The 17,128-nt window shown below is 54.3% G+C and overlaps 1 protein-coding gene across 16 annotated transcripts in view; it reads right to left on the reverse strand.

Moving 5' to 3' along the window:
• Positions 1–17,128, reverse strand: part of PTPRS (protein tyrosine phosphatase receptor type S) — a 150,812-nt gene that overhangs the window by 13,791 nt on the left and 119,893 nt on the right. For 9 of the 16 annotated variants that reach the window (XM_038163556.1, XM_038163554.1, XM_038163553.1 and 6 more), the window contains 11 exons: positions 16,708–16,825; positions 13,680–14,270; positions 12,912–13,009; positions 12,515–12,768; positions 12,052–12,145; positions 11,659–11,874; positions 9,944–10,101; positions 9,024–9,035; positions 7,132–7,244; positions 4,864–4,911; positions 1,333–1,430 (listed from right to left, as the gene is read on the reverse strand). In XM_038163556.1, coding sequence (XP_038019484.1) covers positions 1,333–1,430; positions 4,864–4,911; positions 7,132–7,244; positions 9,024–9,035; positions 9,944–10,101; positions 11,659–11,874; positions 12,052–12,145; positions 12,515–12,768; positions 12,912–13,009; positions 13,680–14,270; positions 16,708–16,825 — 1,800 coding nt within the window. The remainder of the gene's footprint in view (positions 1–1,332; positions 1,431–4,863; positions 4,912–7,131; positions 7,245–9,023; positions 9,036–9,943; positions 10,102–11,658; positions 11,875–12,051; positions 12,146–12,514; positions 12,769–12,911; positions 13,010–13,679; positions 14,271–16,707; positions 16,826–17,128) is intronic. The other 7 variants (XM_038163564.1, XM_038163566.1, XM_038163565.1 and 4 more) reach the window with 3 other exon arrangements.

The following is a 17,128-nucleotide window of genomic DNA, read 5'->3' on the forward strand; positions in this document are numbered from 1 at the left end:
TCTGCCCTCCCTGGCTGTGCCCACCCCGGAGCTCCCCGGGCACAGCTGGTACAAAACCATGCACAGAAAGAGCTCCGAGCTCCAGCGCTCTGGCTGTGGAGAATTCCTAACTAATGGGTATTTATACTATTGTAATGTGTCTGTTTGCTCTCCAGCCCTCTAATCATGCCTCGCCTTCACTTCATTAGCGATGTTTGTTCAGCTCTGGCTCTCCCTCCGGAGGAGGCTGGGCTGGCTCACAGCCAGGGCACTCGGGATGTGGCATTATGCAGATCAGCCTCTGGAATCTGGCTGGAGCACAGAACGAGCTGCTGCTGCCCCCCCAGACCCAGCGTGGGAGGAGAGACCCGGGCAGAGCAAAATGTGCCATCTCCAAGGCGTGACCCCTGCTCGGGGTGCCCGGTGAGCAGGGAGTCGGGGCAGGGAGAAAGCATCCCTTTGTTTGGCAAACATCCCCTCGCTCCTGCCTGCAAGCAGACACAGGCAGTCCAGAACCACCATTAGGCTAAAAATGCCAGGGCATTCGATGTCTTTCAACAGCAAAACCAGGAGCAGAGAGAGGCTTTTTACACGGGCACGGAATGATAGGACAAGGGGCTTTAAACTGACAGAGGTTTTAGGTTGGATATTAGGAAGAAATTCCTGCCTGTGAGGTGGGGGAAGGCCCAGAGTAGCTGTGGCTGCCCCTGGATCCCTGGCAGTGTCCAAGGCCTTGGGGCACCCTGGGCCTGTGGAAGGTCCCTGCTGATGGCAGGGGTGGCACTGGATGGGCTTTAAGGTGCTTCCAACCCAGACCAATCTGGGATTGGTCATTACATTTTCCCTATCACTACCAGGATAGGGAAAATGTGCACAAACCCCTCAGGCATGACAAGGAAGCACAAACATGCTGTTTTCCCATCTTTAGCTCCATGGCTGCTGATGGCATCAGCTGTGGAGCACTCCCTGCTCATCTCACCCGAGCTCAGCTGTAAGAACTGGGTGTCACAGTCCTTCACTTGGACTCCTGTGTCCAGCAGCAAGCCGTGGGTACCCCAAGGACAGCTCCCATCCCATCCAGCAGCCACCTTCCAGGACTGCACCCCTCCTCTGAGGGAGCTCAGCCTCTGCTGACCCAACAGGAGCAGCTCATGGACCAACCTTTTTCTTTTATCAACTAGAATTGAACCCAGCAAGCTCTCAGCAAGTACTCAACTTTCAATACATAAATAGCTTTTAAATTCCAGCTAACCGGGTCTTTAAAACGAAGCTGTTCATTTGGATGAAGGCCTGTCTGCATCCCCTAATTCCTGGCTCTGCAAACCCATGCACAGCACTCACTCTTGCTCATACCTCATACTCTTGGGATAATTTCAGGTTATCATTAGCTTTGAGATGCTCTGTGTGTTCAGCCAGCTCGGAAACGGGGATGGGTGGGTGGCTGAGCATACCTAAAAGACAAGACAGCAGGAAAGGATCTCATTTAATAATGACTAAAAATCACAACCGTTGCGCATTTTATAAGAAAGAAGGAACAAGAAAAGAAAATAAATTACAATGTAAGATCTGCAATGAAAGTAGGGAGGTTAGAAGAGAAGAATTCAGGGCTCGAAATTGTGTCCTTGGAAGTAAAAAATAAAAATCAAGGAAATTAAAAAAAAACCAAAACAGTAAAATGAGAGTGTTCCCGTGATGGCCCCGTTTTCAATGTGGAAATCAAAGCAAAACAAAAAGGAAAATCCGAAGAGCAGATGCGTGTTAGCGATTCCAAAGTGGACTTGGAATGAGCAAACGCTGCCAGAGGAACCCACGCAGCAAATGGCACAGCACCCGCCAGGATCAGGAACCAGCTCCAACAGAAAGGGAGGCAAGGGCAGGATCCAGCCAACCATGGAGATGTGGGCAGGAGATGGCAATGTGCAGATGGGGGGAAGCAGGGGAGGCTTTTCAGGAACTGGTCTTGATGAGCTTTAAGGTCTTCTCCAACCTCAGGGATTCTCTGGGTTGTTTTTTGCACAGCATTGGCTCTGGAAGTTCTCGGTCTGCTGGTGGGCACTGAGCTCTGACCTCCACTATTCCCAGAGTGCAGCCAGGCCTGGAGGCACCCAACAGGCTCCTCTTCCCATCCTGGCTGGTGGGAGATGCTCCTTCTGCAGCACAGCCCTCCCTCCCACTGTCACGGCTGGGCTGTACCAGCCCCGTCCAGGCTCTGCTGGGAACACTGTCACCTTCTGGGATGGACAGGCAGGAGACCCTCCTCAGGCAGGGGGACTGGGCCTGATGGCCCTGAGCTGGTTCAGCTGCTGCCCCTGCAATCCCCCCAGCACTCTGGTGTGCTGGTTGAGGCAGCCAGAGCTGCCAGGAGCCATACTGGGAGGTGCCACTGGGTCGGACTGGTCCAGCTGGGACATGTGTCACAGCCACCGCCGCGGTGAGCGGCCACGGCTGACTCAGCTCTCAGCCTGGGATTTGCACGTCCTGCTCTGAAAGGGGCAGCTGGAGCCCTGGGAAGGGCAGAGACCCTCCCCTGGCCACAGTCCCTCAAGGGCTCTGCTGCAAACCCAGCAGGAAAAGCGCTCCGTGCTTTGCTCATCTGCATCGGATCATGTTTTTCCAAAGGCTTCCCATGCTGTCTGCCAGCCTCCCCAGAGGCCTGGAGAGCAGCATTCTGAGAAGCCCTGGGCAGTGCCCCCGATGAGAAGGACAGGAGTGGAGAAGAGATGGAAGCCAGGGAGAATTTCGAGCCCCGTGGGTGTTGGTGGGTGACAAAGCAGCGGCGTGGCAGCAGCATGGTCAGATACTCTGAAAACTCAGCACAGAGATGGCAAAGCAAGCATGACATCCTCAGTTTTACAGTGATTTGGGAGAGGTGCTGCTTCCCCCAGGCCTGGGCATGGGATGAGTCAGCCAAACCTGGACAGGTTTCTCCTAAGCTCACCACACATCTATTTTCAGCACAAGGAGATAGGGCTGAAAATAGATGAAGACGGGAAATACACCAAAAAAGCTCACAAAAATAACCCTGAACTATCCTGGGGGCTGTGCTGGCTCCATTCCAGCCTGCTGGGATCAGGGCAGGAAACCTCTCGAGGCTCAGGGAGGAAAAACTCCCATTTAGTCTCTTGTTGTCCTGTCCCATCACACCTGGAGGAGGGAGGGTTATTTCTCCACCTGGATGGAGGGGGGCTGCCATCCACCCCAGCACCAGATGCACACTGGGGTGGTGGGAGGAGCTGGTCCTCTCTTAGTGTGGGATGGGGAGGCCACCCTGGCTGAGATGTTCCAGATCAGACCAAACCAGTTCAACACCACCAACACTCGATGGACATGTATGTTAAAAGGAGAAAATAAACAATCTGAAACCCCAGTGAGAACGAGCAAGAAAAACCCCAGTTCCTCTTTGGCTCAGAAGTCCTGGAATAACATGAGCAACAGCCTCTGAGCCAGTAGGCTGCATGGGAAAGGCCCACAGTGCCAATCTGGAATGAGGGCTCACCTTCCCCTTGAAGGAATGTCACAGATTTCCTTCACAAAAGCTCCAGGAAAAACCCAGAGTGGGACCAGCAGCTCTGCCCTTCGCTGGGGTCATCCTGCCTCCCCTCCAACCCTCCCTGCACAGAGCCTGGCTGGGAGCACATGGCAACTCGCCTTGTTCTGCTGCTGTTAAGGACAGAAACTCCTCATGGGGATGTTTTCTAGGGCTCTTTGGAATAAAAGAACCTCTGCAGCAATAAACACTTCCCTGGTCAAAATGCCAAGCGCACAGGGTTTGCAATAGGATCCAGGAGTTTGCCACGGAACGAGGCAGGAGTGCCACTGCCTTGGCTCTTCTCTCCTTGAATTCAGGAACTCATCTGGGGTGTGAAGGGCTGAGTTCAGCCAGTAAAATACCCACAACCCCTCTGTTACAATTTGAGGGGACAATTGTGACATATTCCATACCAAAGAGACCAGTATTTGGCTGTAACTACTCAGGGAAATTTCCCAGCCCTTGCATCTCCGAGCACAAGCAGCATCTGTGGCTCTTCACGTTTGTCAGCTGAAACCTCACATCCTTCCCTGCCCAGTATTAAAAAAAACCCAAGCCCACACCACCCAGGCAAGGCTGGGATCTTGGCTCCTAATGGGATGAAATCTTTCCGAGCCACTCTCATCTAACATTTCAATCACTCGAATCTCTCTAATCTTATCACAAAAGACTCGATTCTCTGTGCACCAGCCAAGTCAGAAACGTCACCCTAACATCTGCTCCGTGGCCAGAGCCCATTTATCCTGCAAAGCCACCGTGGCTGGAGGCACTCCTGTGGAACTGGGGTGGTCTCTGGTCTGTGTGCTCCTGGAACAGCTCGGTGCCAAGGAGCAGGCTCCTGCCACGGCTGGGAAATGAACGGCCCTTTCCCCCTCGGGATGAGAAGGTGCCTGCCTGGCTCTCTCACAGGGGGATCAGCAGCTGCAGCTCCAGTTTCTCTTCCCCTGCACTGCAAACACCAAAGCACAACCCCCCCAGGGACACCAGTGCACGAGAACAGGGGACACTGAGGACACTGAGCCAAGCACCAGCGATGGAACATCTTCCACGGGGGGAAGGCAGCCCCGGATCCTCCTGGGACAGCGAGGGGGCATGGGAACCCTGCTGCTCTCCGAGCTGCCCCCGGGCCCTCCAAAGGGCTCTAAGGGGAAACTGTAAAACTGGAAGCACAGTTCAGACACACAGATGGCACAGAAGAGGGATGAGATGGGCAAACACCGCAGGAACACGGAGAATTCGGCAGAAAATCAAAAAATAGGAACGGAACAAGAATTGGAAAGGAAAGTGATAGAAGAGGAAAATAATAATGGGGGGAAAAATGAAACCAACAGGAACAAAAACACACAGGAACTAACTTTCCAAGTCAAACTCAGGGTCACTGAGAGGGCTGCTCAGACCAGAATCTGCAGAAAACAGTAAAAAATAAATAAATAAAAGATACACTTTTGTAAAAATTTCATGCTAATAGAAAAAAAACCAAACAAAAACCAACATAAATCTAAAGAGGAAAAGAAAGGTATTTTTGGTGCTGATTAGGACAGGATATCTAAGATGTGCTGTGTTTCCCCCTCTCTGAGCTGCACATTCCCACTCCCATGCCCCTCCTCTGTTTCACTGCTGGGGACACAATGGAGATTGTACCCGGGGTCACCTGTCTGGAGAAGAGCCTACAGGCCCCTTCTGAAGCACAACAGATTGAATTTAAATGCCTTTACCTCAGAGAGCACTGGTGGACTCTTCCCCTGCAAACTGCACCACAACCTCTCCAACCTCATTTCCCCATCCATTTCCATTTTCACCCAACGTTTCCAAAATTCTGTGGGAGGCAGGTGACCAACCCCCCCAAATCCTTTAAAACCTTTTAGTGCTTAACAAATGATAGAGCAGAGTAACACCAGGTAGGTCAACTCTGGCCAGACAGACTTGGTAAGGAAAGCATCTCCTAAAGCCAGACTGGACACGGGCAGTGTCTTTTGGGATCTGCAGAGCCTTTAATGCAGGTCTTGATGTCTCAGCTACCCTTTACAAATCTCCCAGAGCCAGAATTCAGAGGTACAGCATGTCCAAAGCAGTGGGGTAACAGAAGACTGACCCCATCAATCCCATTACCTGATGGAAGCACCCTCAGCTGACTCTGCTGTCCTGTGGCACACAGAGAAACCCTCACTCAGGGAAACACATGAACCAGCACTTCCATTTGGCACCAAGACCAAGCTGGAAGGCCACAACTTTTTATCTCAGCACAGTCTTTTCATCTGAGGGAGTGCAGCTCCTTCTCTTGGGTCTCCCACCTCCCTCCACCTGGAGCACCCACAGAATGCTTCCAAAGGAAGCACCCAGAAATGGGCAAAAAAACCCCAAACATCTGCTGAGCTGCAGCTGGGAGCACTCAGATCTCCAACACCTCCCGACTCTCCTGCTAGAGCAGCACCAAGAGCTGATTTAGGGGCCTACCTGTGCTGGACTGCCATCCCTCAGCTGAGCACTGCTCCTGAGCCTGGGCTGATCCCAACAAGTGCTTCCTAACTCATTGTGGTGAGAGCCCCTCAGCCCAGCACTGCCTTTGTGCTTCCCCTGCTCTCTGTCCCTGCTGCCAGCCCCACCCTAAGGAAACTGGACAATGCTAAGGACAGGACTGGGATGGGAAAGGGAAACAGGAGCTACAGAAACATTACTAACGAGCACAAACAGCAAAAAACAATACAAACAAACTGAAAACAACAGCCAGCCCCCAAAAAGCACAATCCATTCCCTTCCAAATCCTCGAGCACCAGGAACTTGGAGGCAGAGGCGTGGACAGGCACTGGGGCAGCATGGCCACGTGTCCCTCTGTGTGAGGAGGTGTCAGTGGTGCTGCAGAGGTGCCATGCAGGCAGCTGGGACATGCATGGACATGGGGACACGTGTGTGCAGGAGGGAGGTGCACAGAGCCTCTGCCCTGTGAGACAGGCTGGCCCAGCCCTGGCAGTGCCCAAGGCCAGGCTGGACAGAGCTTGGAGCAGCCTGGGGTAGTGGAAGGTGCCCTGCCCATGGCAGGGGGTGGAACTGAGTGGCCTTTAAGGTGCTCCCAACCCAAACCAGTCTGGGATTCCATCACAGCATCTGCACCAAGCGAGGAGACACTGCCTCGCCTGCACAAGCAACCAGCTCCTTTCCCCTTGCACAGCCCAGGGCCAGGCCTGGCTCCAGCAGGACTGGCTCGGCACCAGAAAGTACCAGTTCCAGGTGTGGCTGGAGCACTGCGTGCTGGGCAGCCCTGCACACTCCATCTCCCCACCCAGGAGCTCCCAGCTGGGGCACAGGGCAGCACCGGCGCTCTGGTGTGTCTGGCACAGCCACGGTGCTGGGAGCTCAGCACCAATTTCTCTGGAAATCCAGGAAAACCCTTCTTCTGCCTTGCCAGCACTGGGCACAGCCTGTGCAAGGTCCTTGAGGATGCCAGTAAATGTGCTTTCAGCATCCCCAGTGAGCACAGACAAGGCTGGGGCTGGCTCCTTGCCTTGCCCAGGGGCAGCACTGGCTCTCCAGGCAGTGCCCCAGCAGCTGCAGGCAGGCAGGAAGGGCTCAGGGAAGGGCCAGGTGCCCCCTCCTGCCTTCCCAGCAGGACAGGCTGGTCAGGTTACCTGGGGTCTGGAAGTTGATTCTCCTCATTTCCACGGGGTCCTTGGGGTGGTGGGGGGCAATCTCAGCGTTGTTCAGGAGGCACTTGGTCCGTGGCTCTGAATCTTTCCGTTTGCTTCACAACAAAGCCAAAAAAAGAAACAAAAGAGACCAGAAAGAAAAAGCAGCTTAGCTTCTGGGCCTTGTGGTCACAGCTACTTCTCAGCTACTCATGTTCAGACACGAGCAAAGCTCCCACAGAAAATCTAATGTGCAGCCAAGGGTGTAAGGGCATAAAACACATCAGAAAAGGGATGAGGTTTGGAAGGCTTGCCAGTGTTACATTTTAAGGGTTGACAGTGGTCTGGGAGCCCCTCAGCAGCTTTCAGGTAAGCCTGGAAGTGCCCCACTTCTCCCAGGAGCAGCACAGACTGGCAGCCAAGAGCAGCTGAGGTGCTGTGAACTCATACCTCACCCTCCCTGCTCAGAACAGCCTCCACTGAACTCTGCAGAGCAAAAAATGTTCCAGCTCTGGCCAAGCCATTTCCAGCCCGAGAGAACCAGAGCCAGCAGAATCGTTTGGAAAAGTACAGAATCTCCTGGCCATGACCTTGGATATCAAGCTCTGCTATTGCTGTTGGCTTGTTCAGGAGCTCTCAGAGCTGCCCTGCTGCAGACAGGGAAGTCGGAGCAGCAGTTTTCAATCTTTTTTGAACTGCAAAACCCTAAAAATCTGGGTTCAACAAACAGTGTAGACACATGCTCTCCCAGCACAGCTGTGCCTGCTGAGATCCACCTCTCCTTGCCAGGCTCCAGAGCCCGCTCCAACCCGCCAGCTGAGCTGCACATGGAAATGCTTCCTAATATATTTCCCTCCAAATGGGTTAGGTTAGCTTAGGCAGCTGAAAAAGCCTTTGCTGACCTGGCTCATTCTCTTTGAAGAGAATTTAGAAGCAAAGCCCAGTGCTGACCTAAAGATGCCATAACTTCTTGCAGAGAAACAGTGAGGAGCTGCTGGGAGCTGAGCTTCTGCAGAGAGCAGAGAACGTGGCCCCCAGCCCAAGGTGGGAAAGGTGGTCCCAGCCCTTCCAGCAAGGGGCTGTGCAGCTCCTCACCTCTCCTGCTCCTCACCTCTCCTGCTCAGGGTGCACACAAACCTCCAATAATCTGCCTGCAGCAGCAATGGCAATCACTTAGCAGAGAGGAGGTTATTCAAGACATTTTTAGCTGTCTCTTGATGTCATTAATAGCCAGAAGAAGTGGTCTGAGCCCTGCCAGCACCGCATGGGGCAGCATTTTGGAATGACACCACTTTGCAGTTTGGGTTTATTTTTGCTGCAGTTCTGAAACTGCTGTTAACAGTTCATGGACTGAACCCATCAGTTACTTCCAGTGAAAGCTCTTCCAGTCTTGGAAATGCTTGGGGAAAAGTCTCATTTCTGCAGTCATAAACAGCCTCTGTCAGAAGCCCTGGGCTGAGGGGCAGGAGCAGCTTCTGCCACGGGACAAGGACAGCTCAGCTGGTGAGAATCCTGCTAGCAGCGTGCCAGTGGCTCAGGGACAGCCCGTGTGGAGCAGCCAGACATGCAGAAACCCACTTTCACCTCTGACTGCCACACAAATGAGAGCTTCTCTGCTCCATTAACCCAGCACTTTATGAGCCATTTACTGTCCCTGCTGCCCAACCTGAGGAAGGGCCGTTTCATTTAGGAATGGACAAACAGGAGAAAGCTGGGCTTGCTTTGCTTTTCCTGCCCCAGTTCAAACATGGTCCCAGCTAGTCTGACATGGGGTTTCTGTGAGGACAGATCTAGAAGTGGGAACTGCACCAACAAAGCCCCAAGCCCACACAGCAAACACTGCTTAACACACAGCAAGCAAGAACTTGAATAAATGGCAAATCTGGTGCTCTTACCTGTCTGGTTTGCTGTCCCGGAGAACAGTAGGTGGAGAGAAAACAAGACAAATGCTCAGGTTAGAAAGGACTTGCAGAGCTAGGGGGAAGCATTTGTTCAGCTCTAACCCTGGCAGCAGAGGTGGGACCAGCAAAGATCACTCAGCCACAGGGACACCAGCCTGGACCCCTGAGCCCTGCCCCAGAGCAGCTCACATGCTGGGATGCAGAGGGCACACTCCAGTGCAAAAGGGAACACAGAGGTCAAAGATGGAGCAGGGCTAGGAGAGCTCCCCCACCCTGGGAACGAGCCGTCCCAGCCAAGGACACCTCTGCTGGCCATTGCCACCTTCATTTCCTTTGCTCAGCCCCTGCTTCCCCTCCTGTCCCCTTTCCTTGCCCTGTGTGTGCTCAGGGGACCCCCAGCTCTCATCCACACACCATGAGCTGCTCAGAAAGCCAAGGGAAAGGGAGATGAAAAAGGGTTTTCCCTTCTCTCTCCCTGAAGACTCACACCCTGCTCCTGTCTCCCAGCTACAGCAGAAAACCAGCCTGAGAGCAGTGGAGGTCTCTGCTGCCCCAGAGCTCAGGGGTGCCTCCCCTGCATCCCCCCACTGCCCACAGGGAGCAGGGGAAGGGGCTGAGGCTGCGAGCAGCAAGGCTGAGTCCTGACACACTCACTGCCCAAGGGAGGGTCTGTGGGACAAGCACAGCTTTCCTGGCAGGGCCACGGGGCAGAATCTGCAGCAGCAAATCCCTGCAAACCCCTGCTAATCCCCCCTGTGCTGGGCAGACTCTCCCATCCCAGCATTTGTGCCTCAGGGCTCCTCTCTCCAGGGCTCAGGGAAGGACTTGCCCTCAGCTGAGCAGGACAGAAATCCCCTGCATGGCCCTGGGGACACTCAGAACCATCGGAGGCGTGGGCAGTGAGCAGCTCTTACTTTTTGTAGAGCAGGATGGCGATGACGATGCAGATGATGAAGACCACGGCCAGGACGGGCCCGATGACCCAGATGAGCCCCTCCTCACCATCGATGATGGGCTGGGGGTCGGGGTTGTCCAGCTGGATGGGGTCAGAGAAGGGACTGGCAGCATAGGTCTGGAAGACAGAGAACAGGGCGGAGCACAGCTCAGAGGTGGGATGGGGACTGAAGGGTGGGCAAGCACAGGGTATCCCACAGGAGGAACTGCTGGAGAGGATGTGAGCTCTCTGCAGCACAACCCAAATGCTGACAGGGAAAACGCCCTCTTCAGCCTAGAGAGACTGCCCTGTTCCTGGGCATCCACATGAGGGGTACCTTCCAATGCTCCGGTGAGACAGAGCAGGGGAAGGTCACACTCATGGGAGGCTGTAGCCTGCCCTGTGCCTGTCTCACCCCTTCTCACGCTTTTAGAGATTCAGCTGCTTCTGTTCCAGCACAGCCCTGAGCCCTCACCACTGCCACAAACACACAAACACTTTCCCCAAGCTCTCACGTAACCATCTGGATTTTGACAGGCAGAGGGGATTACAGAGCAAGAGGGAAGGGATTAAAACAAGAATTAACGCTTGGTCTGGTGACTGAAAAAAAACAACCCTGACAAATAAATACAAAGTAGTAAAACACTGTGTGTGTCCTCTGCTGCCTCTGCACTGAGCTGGGTTCTTGAGAGGGATCAGAGGCACATTCAAACCCTTTAAAGTCCTGACAAAGGATGAATTCCCATCCTACACAGGAACTCCAGAATCTCAACAGCACAGAGAACTGGCGTGGCCTGCTTTGGGAGAGCAGCCGGGGACAGGAGCTCTGGGTCCTTGAACTCCATCAGCTCTGAGCAGGCTGGAATGCTGCTCCACGCTCAGGAGCTGCTGTGGATCCAGGCCACTGGGAGTGAGTCTGCAGCACCTTGTTCTAAAGCAGAAATTACCTCAAGCTGCAGTAATCCGATTGAGAAACCCATTCAGGAGCGTGTCAGCCTAATCCTTTAATATCAAATACACAAGTAAATATTTATTGGGGGAAAAAACCTCTGAAAACCCTTAATTTCCAAGAGCTCCCTGCTACAATTCCATAGGGGGATTTAAAAACAACAAAGTATTAGGCTGTTTCCTATTGTGTGTGAGGGAGGAGGCAGGTAAATATTAAAATAGTTGTTTTCATAACGCCAAGCACAGCCCCAGTGAAAACAGCAGAGATGCTGAATTGGTAGAGAGAACTTGTATTTTTCCATAAAAAAAAAATGGAAACCTCTGTGCTTGAAGAGGAACTTAGCATTGCCCAGAGTGTGACACGCTCTTGGAGCAGGATGTCTGGGGTCATTGCTCTGAGGAGTTAAAAGAACAGCCTTTAAAGGAAATTACTGTTCAAGAAGGGGTTTGACCCAGGGCTCTCTAACTCTTGTGCTGTCCTGAGGGGAGAGTTCATTGTTCCTCCCCATTCTGGACTCCAGTCTGGAGCCACACGTGTACAAGGTCTGTCCACAAAGGCTGGGACAATCACAGCTCCTCTTGTCCTCGGTGCGTGGAAGAGACAAATGCAGGAACAAGCACAGCAGCTCACCAAGCACTAGAGCCACAGCTGGAAAGAAAAGCCCCTCCAGGAGGGCAGCAGGGCTGTGGCAGCTCCCTGCTCCATCCCCAGGGAGCAGAAGGGCTGGGGAAGCAGGCAGCACTTACAGCCTCGGGCTCCTGCAGCACGGCCAGGATGAAGAGCACGTATTTCTGCCCCGGCTCCAGGGCTCTGTTCTCGAAGTGGTCGTAGTGTTTCATGTCCCCCAGGATGAAGTGGGAGGGCAGGGAGCGGAAGCGGGCGGCGATGTAGGGCTTGGGGAAGTCCAGCTGCCGCGAGTGCCGCAGGCTCCGGCGCCGCAGCCGGGCGATGTCCTGCACCAGCTGCGGGGGCAGAGGAACACCCTGAGAGCCTGCAGAGGAGCAGCAAGGAGAGCCAAACCAGCCCTCCCAGACTGGCTGCAGAATGAGGAGCACAGGTACCCCAAACCCCCCTCCCAGCCCTCAGGTCCCCATCCCACTCCAGCTGCTCTCTCTCCCCCTGAGCTGAGCCACACTCACCTCCTCCAGGTCCATCTCCTCAGGGCTGCCCAGGGGGTTGAGGAACTGTCCCCCCCGGGACTTCCTCAGAGGCACCACCACAATGTAGAAAGCTCTAAATGGTGGGAATGACAAGAAGAAACAGAAGGAATTAGCCATGAAAGGAGCACACACACTGATGTGAGTTCGCCCAAACTGCCCCACTGGCTCAAGCCTCTTATTTTGCATTCAGCACAGCTGCTGTTCCTGGAAAGATCTGGATTCAGTGACAGCCCCATGTCTCCTTGTGCTCTCCCTGCACACTTCTTTGGCTTTCCCTGTTAGTTGTGGAAGTGCCTCCAAAAGGCAACAGTGAGGAAGGCTGGAAATGCAGGGATCACCCTCCTGGTATTGCCCCGGGGGTTTGTGGTGGTCTCCAGCCATCAGGGCTGACCCCCAAAACACAAACTGAGGACCCCACCCCTGCAGGTAAACAGAAACCTACTGGACAGGCACAGAGCTCTTCACGTCAGGGAGAATCACCACCACGTTGCCATCAGCATCAGGCTTGTGGGTCACCTCTGGCTTCTTGGACAACATGTCAACAGCAGTCCAGGCTGCCACGTTCTGCTGCAGCCCCCCCATGCTGTTGCCCTGGTTCATCAGCACGAAGTTGTAGAAGGTGCGGGGCCTCAGGTGCGTGATGAGTTTCTTGGTGGTCCGTCCGTCCACGTCGACGTGCAGCCCGTTGTACTGGATCTGTGGGAGGGGAGGAGGTTGTTCCCTGAGCAAGGCTGGTGCTGCTGCTGCCTCCCCATCCCTTCAGTGTGCAGGGAACACGGAGCACCCAGCCCTGCAGAGCCGGGGCACACACGGGGGGAAAACTCCTGCGCTCCACTTGCCTTGTATGGGGTAGGAGAGTTGTAATTCTCAGGGAACTCCCAGCTCAGAAGGACAGATGTCTTTGTCACCATCTTCACCTTGAAGTTTTTGGGTAAAACTGCAGAGAAAAAAGTGAGGAGGAAGGGGAGAAAGGAGAAGAAAAGGCAGCAGAGGGAAGGAAGAGCAGGAAAGAGAAGGAAAAGAATGTCAAGTGCTGGAAGAGGGGCCTGCCAGGCTGGCTCTGGCTGCGGCTGCAGGAACTGAAGGGATTGCTCCCTCTCCAGTGTGCTTGAGTTTTGCCAAGGTGCATCTCCCAGTGCTCCCTGTCCCCATGCCTAACCCCAGGAGGGCACGTGGCTTTGCCCCCACACTCTGGGCCTGGGTGGCTGCTGCAGGAACGAGGTGCTGCCTGGCTGAGCATGCTCAGGTGAAGAAAAACCCATCCCAGGTCACGGCTCGAGGGTTCGATTTTATTTTTTAATGTTTGCTCTTTTCTTTTGGCTGTTTGCAAAAGCTGAAGAAAATGCTCTTCCCACCTGTACAGCGACTGGCCCCCCCCTTCAGGTGCCAGTGACAGAAGGTGTCCGGACTTAACTTAGAAGAAAGTGGTAAAAGGGACTTACCTGGCACAAGGCAGAGAGGAGCGGAGGGACTGAGTGTGACACCAGAGTGCTTTGCATTTACTCACGAGCCTGGCTGAGCCTGGCCTGACCTCTCCAGCTCTCTTGCCTCCCGGCACCAGCCCCGGATACAAGGGGAGAGAGGGAGGAGAAACCGGTGAGTCCTACCTTGGTCCAGCTGGAACGTCCGATACTGGACGGTCGGGCTGTAGGGCCCGGGGCCTTTACTGGTGTGAGCACGGATTTTAACATCATAGGCGGTGTTGGGTTTGAGGCCGTTGAGGGTGTACGAGTTCTCTGGGGAGGGGGGCAGGTCTTTTTCCAGCAGGTTCCCGGGAGAACCGGCTTCCCGGTAGGCCACGGTGTATTTGACGATGGCGCCGTTCCTCTCGGCCAGCACGGGGGGCAGCCAGCCGAACTGCACCGACATGGACGTGACGTTGCTCGCCTCCAGGATCTGGGGGTAACCCTTGGGGATGTCTTCGGGGGTGGTGAGTTCCTGCACGGCTTCCTCCCCGAAGCCGGCCCGGCTTTTCACGGCCAGCTTGAACACGTACGTGGCGCCCTTGTGGATGCTGGCGGCGATGTACTTATCCTCCAGCGCTGAGAACTCCAGGGTGGCCAGAGGCTCCACGTCCTTGCGGCCAAACTGCAGCCGGTAGCCCAGCACCTGGCCCTCCACGCCCAGAGGGGGCTCCCATTTCACCAGGAGAGTGTTCTCCTCTGTCTGGTGCACAGACAGGATGGGCTTTCCTGGGACTAGGAGAGAACAGAGACACCTTCAGCCAAGGCTGGGGCAGGGGACGGGAGCTGCAGGGACTCTTCAGCTGCAGCAACAGGTTCCTCAAGTCAGCGGCAATGTTCCAGCTGGGCTCCGTGGAACCCAAACTGCTGCCACCCTGTACAGGTGGATGGGCCCTAAACAGTTTGGGAAATGAGGAGCACTGCCAACGTGTCAGCTGCGAGCTGCTGACACATTCCTAAACTTATTTCCTTCCCTTTGTTCAGGATGGAAAGATGTGCACAGCTCCTCCCCTGTCCCTGGACCCCTCACCCTCCCACTGCTGGGAAGAACAGACTCAGGAGTCAGACTCCCAGCCTCCTGTCCCAGGTGCTTCCCAGGGCAGGGAAAATCAAACCTGGAGTCTCCAAAGCCCCAGCCTCCCTCCCTCTCTCCATTACACAGCCCAACTCATGCAGAAAGAGCCTGGAACAGATTGGCCCAGGCTGGGGAGTCCAGAGCAGCTGAGAGTGAAGCAATGAAGGATGGAGGGAAGTCTGGGCAGCCCCAGGTCCTGAGCAGCAGGCACAGGGCCAGCTCACACGGCTGGCAGGCAGCTCATTGCCCGCTTGGGTACAGAAGGAAGCACAGGCAGAGGAGCCAGAGCCCAAAATATGTGTGAGGCAGAGGGCAGGGAGAGCTGCTGCTCACTCTGTGCTGCTCCTCTCCTCTGGAGGAAGGCAACTCACAGTGCTGGTGCATTTTCAGTGAGCTCCCCCACGTCTGGGGGGTTCTGGGGAGCTCAGCAGTGCCATGTCTCTGCCTAATGAGCCCTGGCACTGCCTGACTGCTAAGCAAGCCCACAGCCACAGTTAAATGACACGTGCAGGCCCAGAGATCCCCGAAGCCAGAGAAAGCAGAGCATTAATTCCAGCAGCTCACGCGTCATTGACACTCAGCTCCACTATTAGAGATCTAATTTCCTTCTCTCCGCCTTGGTATTTCTCCTGGTTGGACAGGAGGAGAGAAAATGGAGCTGGGAGATGTCCCAGCCCACTCCCACAGCACGGGCCTGACCAAGGGGTGAGGGCTGGAATGGGGGATAGGGCAGGACCTGAAAGGGTCACACCAGGGAACGCTGCCTGCTGCCTCCACTGACACCTCAGTGGGGATGAGGGGCTGTCTCTGAAACAAATGCTGCATTCCTTCCAAACTGCCAAAGAATGGCAGGGATGGTGCTGGGAGAGCCAGCCTCCTCCCCTGGGAATGCCTAAGGAACACATTAAAGAGAAAAAGAGTGCCATTACCTTCATGTTTCAGTTTTTATCACAAATGCTACTGTAATCAGCTGAGCTTGAAAGTATTACATCTGCACAACAAATATTGTTTGGAATAAAGGTGAGAAGAAAGTTCAGAGAGGGGGAAGTGTTTTATTTTGCAATTGGTTTGGACAGTAAAGGAGAAAATTAGATGTATTACTGTATTTAAATTCAGCCCCCAGCCCTGAATGATAAAGAAAGAAATCTCTCCTCTCAGAAGGTGTATTGACTCAACACTGCAAAGAAGGTAAGAGTGTTACAGAGCCATTTGAAAGACTTTTTTTTTTTTTAAATAGCTATTTCAAGTCAGGGGAAATTGAGTTTTGGGTAATAGCTGCTGTGCTGGAGAAAGCATCCCTCTGTGACTGATCACCTGCACTGCAAATCCTAATGGGAAGAGATGAGGGAGGGTGACAAGGGAGAGTGACAAGGGAGCCAGGCAGAGAGAAAGGCTCCAGGAGAGGCAAACAGAAAGGGTGGAGAGCTCGGGAAGAAGGAAAGCAGAGAAGCAGGGAGTTAGTGAGGAGAAACATGGGCAGAACTGCAGGGGAAGGAGAGGAGGGTGAGTGAAGGAAAAGGCTTTGGCTGGTATGTGCAGGCAGAGCCCAGACCCCAGAAATGGGAGCCAGGAAAGGTCAGAGTTTCTCCCTCCAGCAGTCCTGAACACAGGGGATGTACACCCAGACACGGCACCAGAAAAGAAGAGTGGGCAGCACAAGCACCACTGTCTGCCTGCTGCTCTTCAGGTCTTTGCTAGTCACCACCCTGAGAGCAGACCTGTCCCCAGTGTACCTGCGTGGGCCACCTGCAAAGCTGCACTCTCTCCAGTCAGACCAGGAAGAGTCACTTTCCTTCTGATGCACTGGAATTTACAGCCCAAGAGATTACAAGGGACAAATTCACCCTCTGTTGTGTTTCTGGGTGTGCCTGGGCTTTCTGAAGCACTGGACAGAAAGTCGTGTCATTTGCTGAGGGCTGCATGTGAGGAATGAAGGGGTTTCTGCCTCCCTAAATCTAATTTTGCCTTTGGGGCAGTCTGGCTCTTGCTGCAAGTCTGTCCTTTGAGAAGGGAGAGGGACGAAAGAAGGTGAGTCTGGAGAAGCCCCTTGGCTTTAGGGAAGGGGTGAATCCTGCTGGCTGAGGAAAAGGCTCTCACCTGCACCCTTGGTGGTGACCACTTTGGGTTTGCTGCGAGCACCATCTCCCTTCATGGTGTAGGCGGCCACGGTGATGGAGTAGGCAGTCTCCGGCTGGAGCCCAGCAATGATCATCTCCTGTTTGCCAGATGCCAAAGGAAAATCGTGTCAATATTAAGGCCCACACCCAAAAGCAGCTCTCTCCTCCTGGCAGCAGCCTCAACCCTTTTCCAGCATGCAGGAACACCAAATCCAAGGGCACGAGACACTCTGGGGCTTCTGTGGGAAGTGGCAGAGGGGGAGAGCACCGTCCCCCTGGCGAGGCACTCACAGCTCTGCAAACACAGCCTGGCTCTGCAGGGCCCTGTGCAAGGCATCCTCCTCCAGATCTGCCTCTCACACATTCCCTGTCTTCACACAAACCACTTCAGCATCCAAATG

This window comes from Motacilla alba, chromosome 28 (genome assembly GCF_015832195.1).
Source record: "Motacilla alba alba isolate MOTALB_02 chromosome 28, Motacilla_alba_V1.0_pri, whole genome shotgun sequence".
Taxonomy (NCBI): Eukaryota; Metazoa; Chordata; class Aves; order Passeriformes; family Motacillidae; genus Motacilla; species Motacilla alba.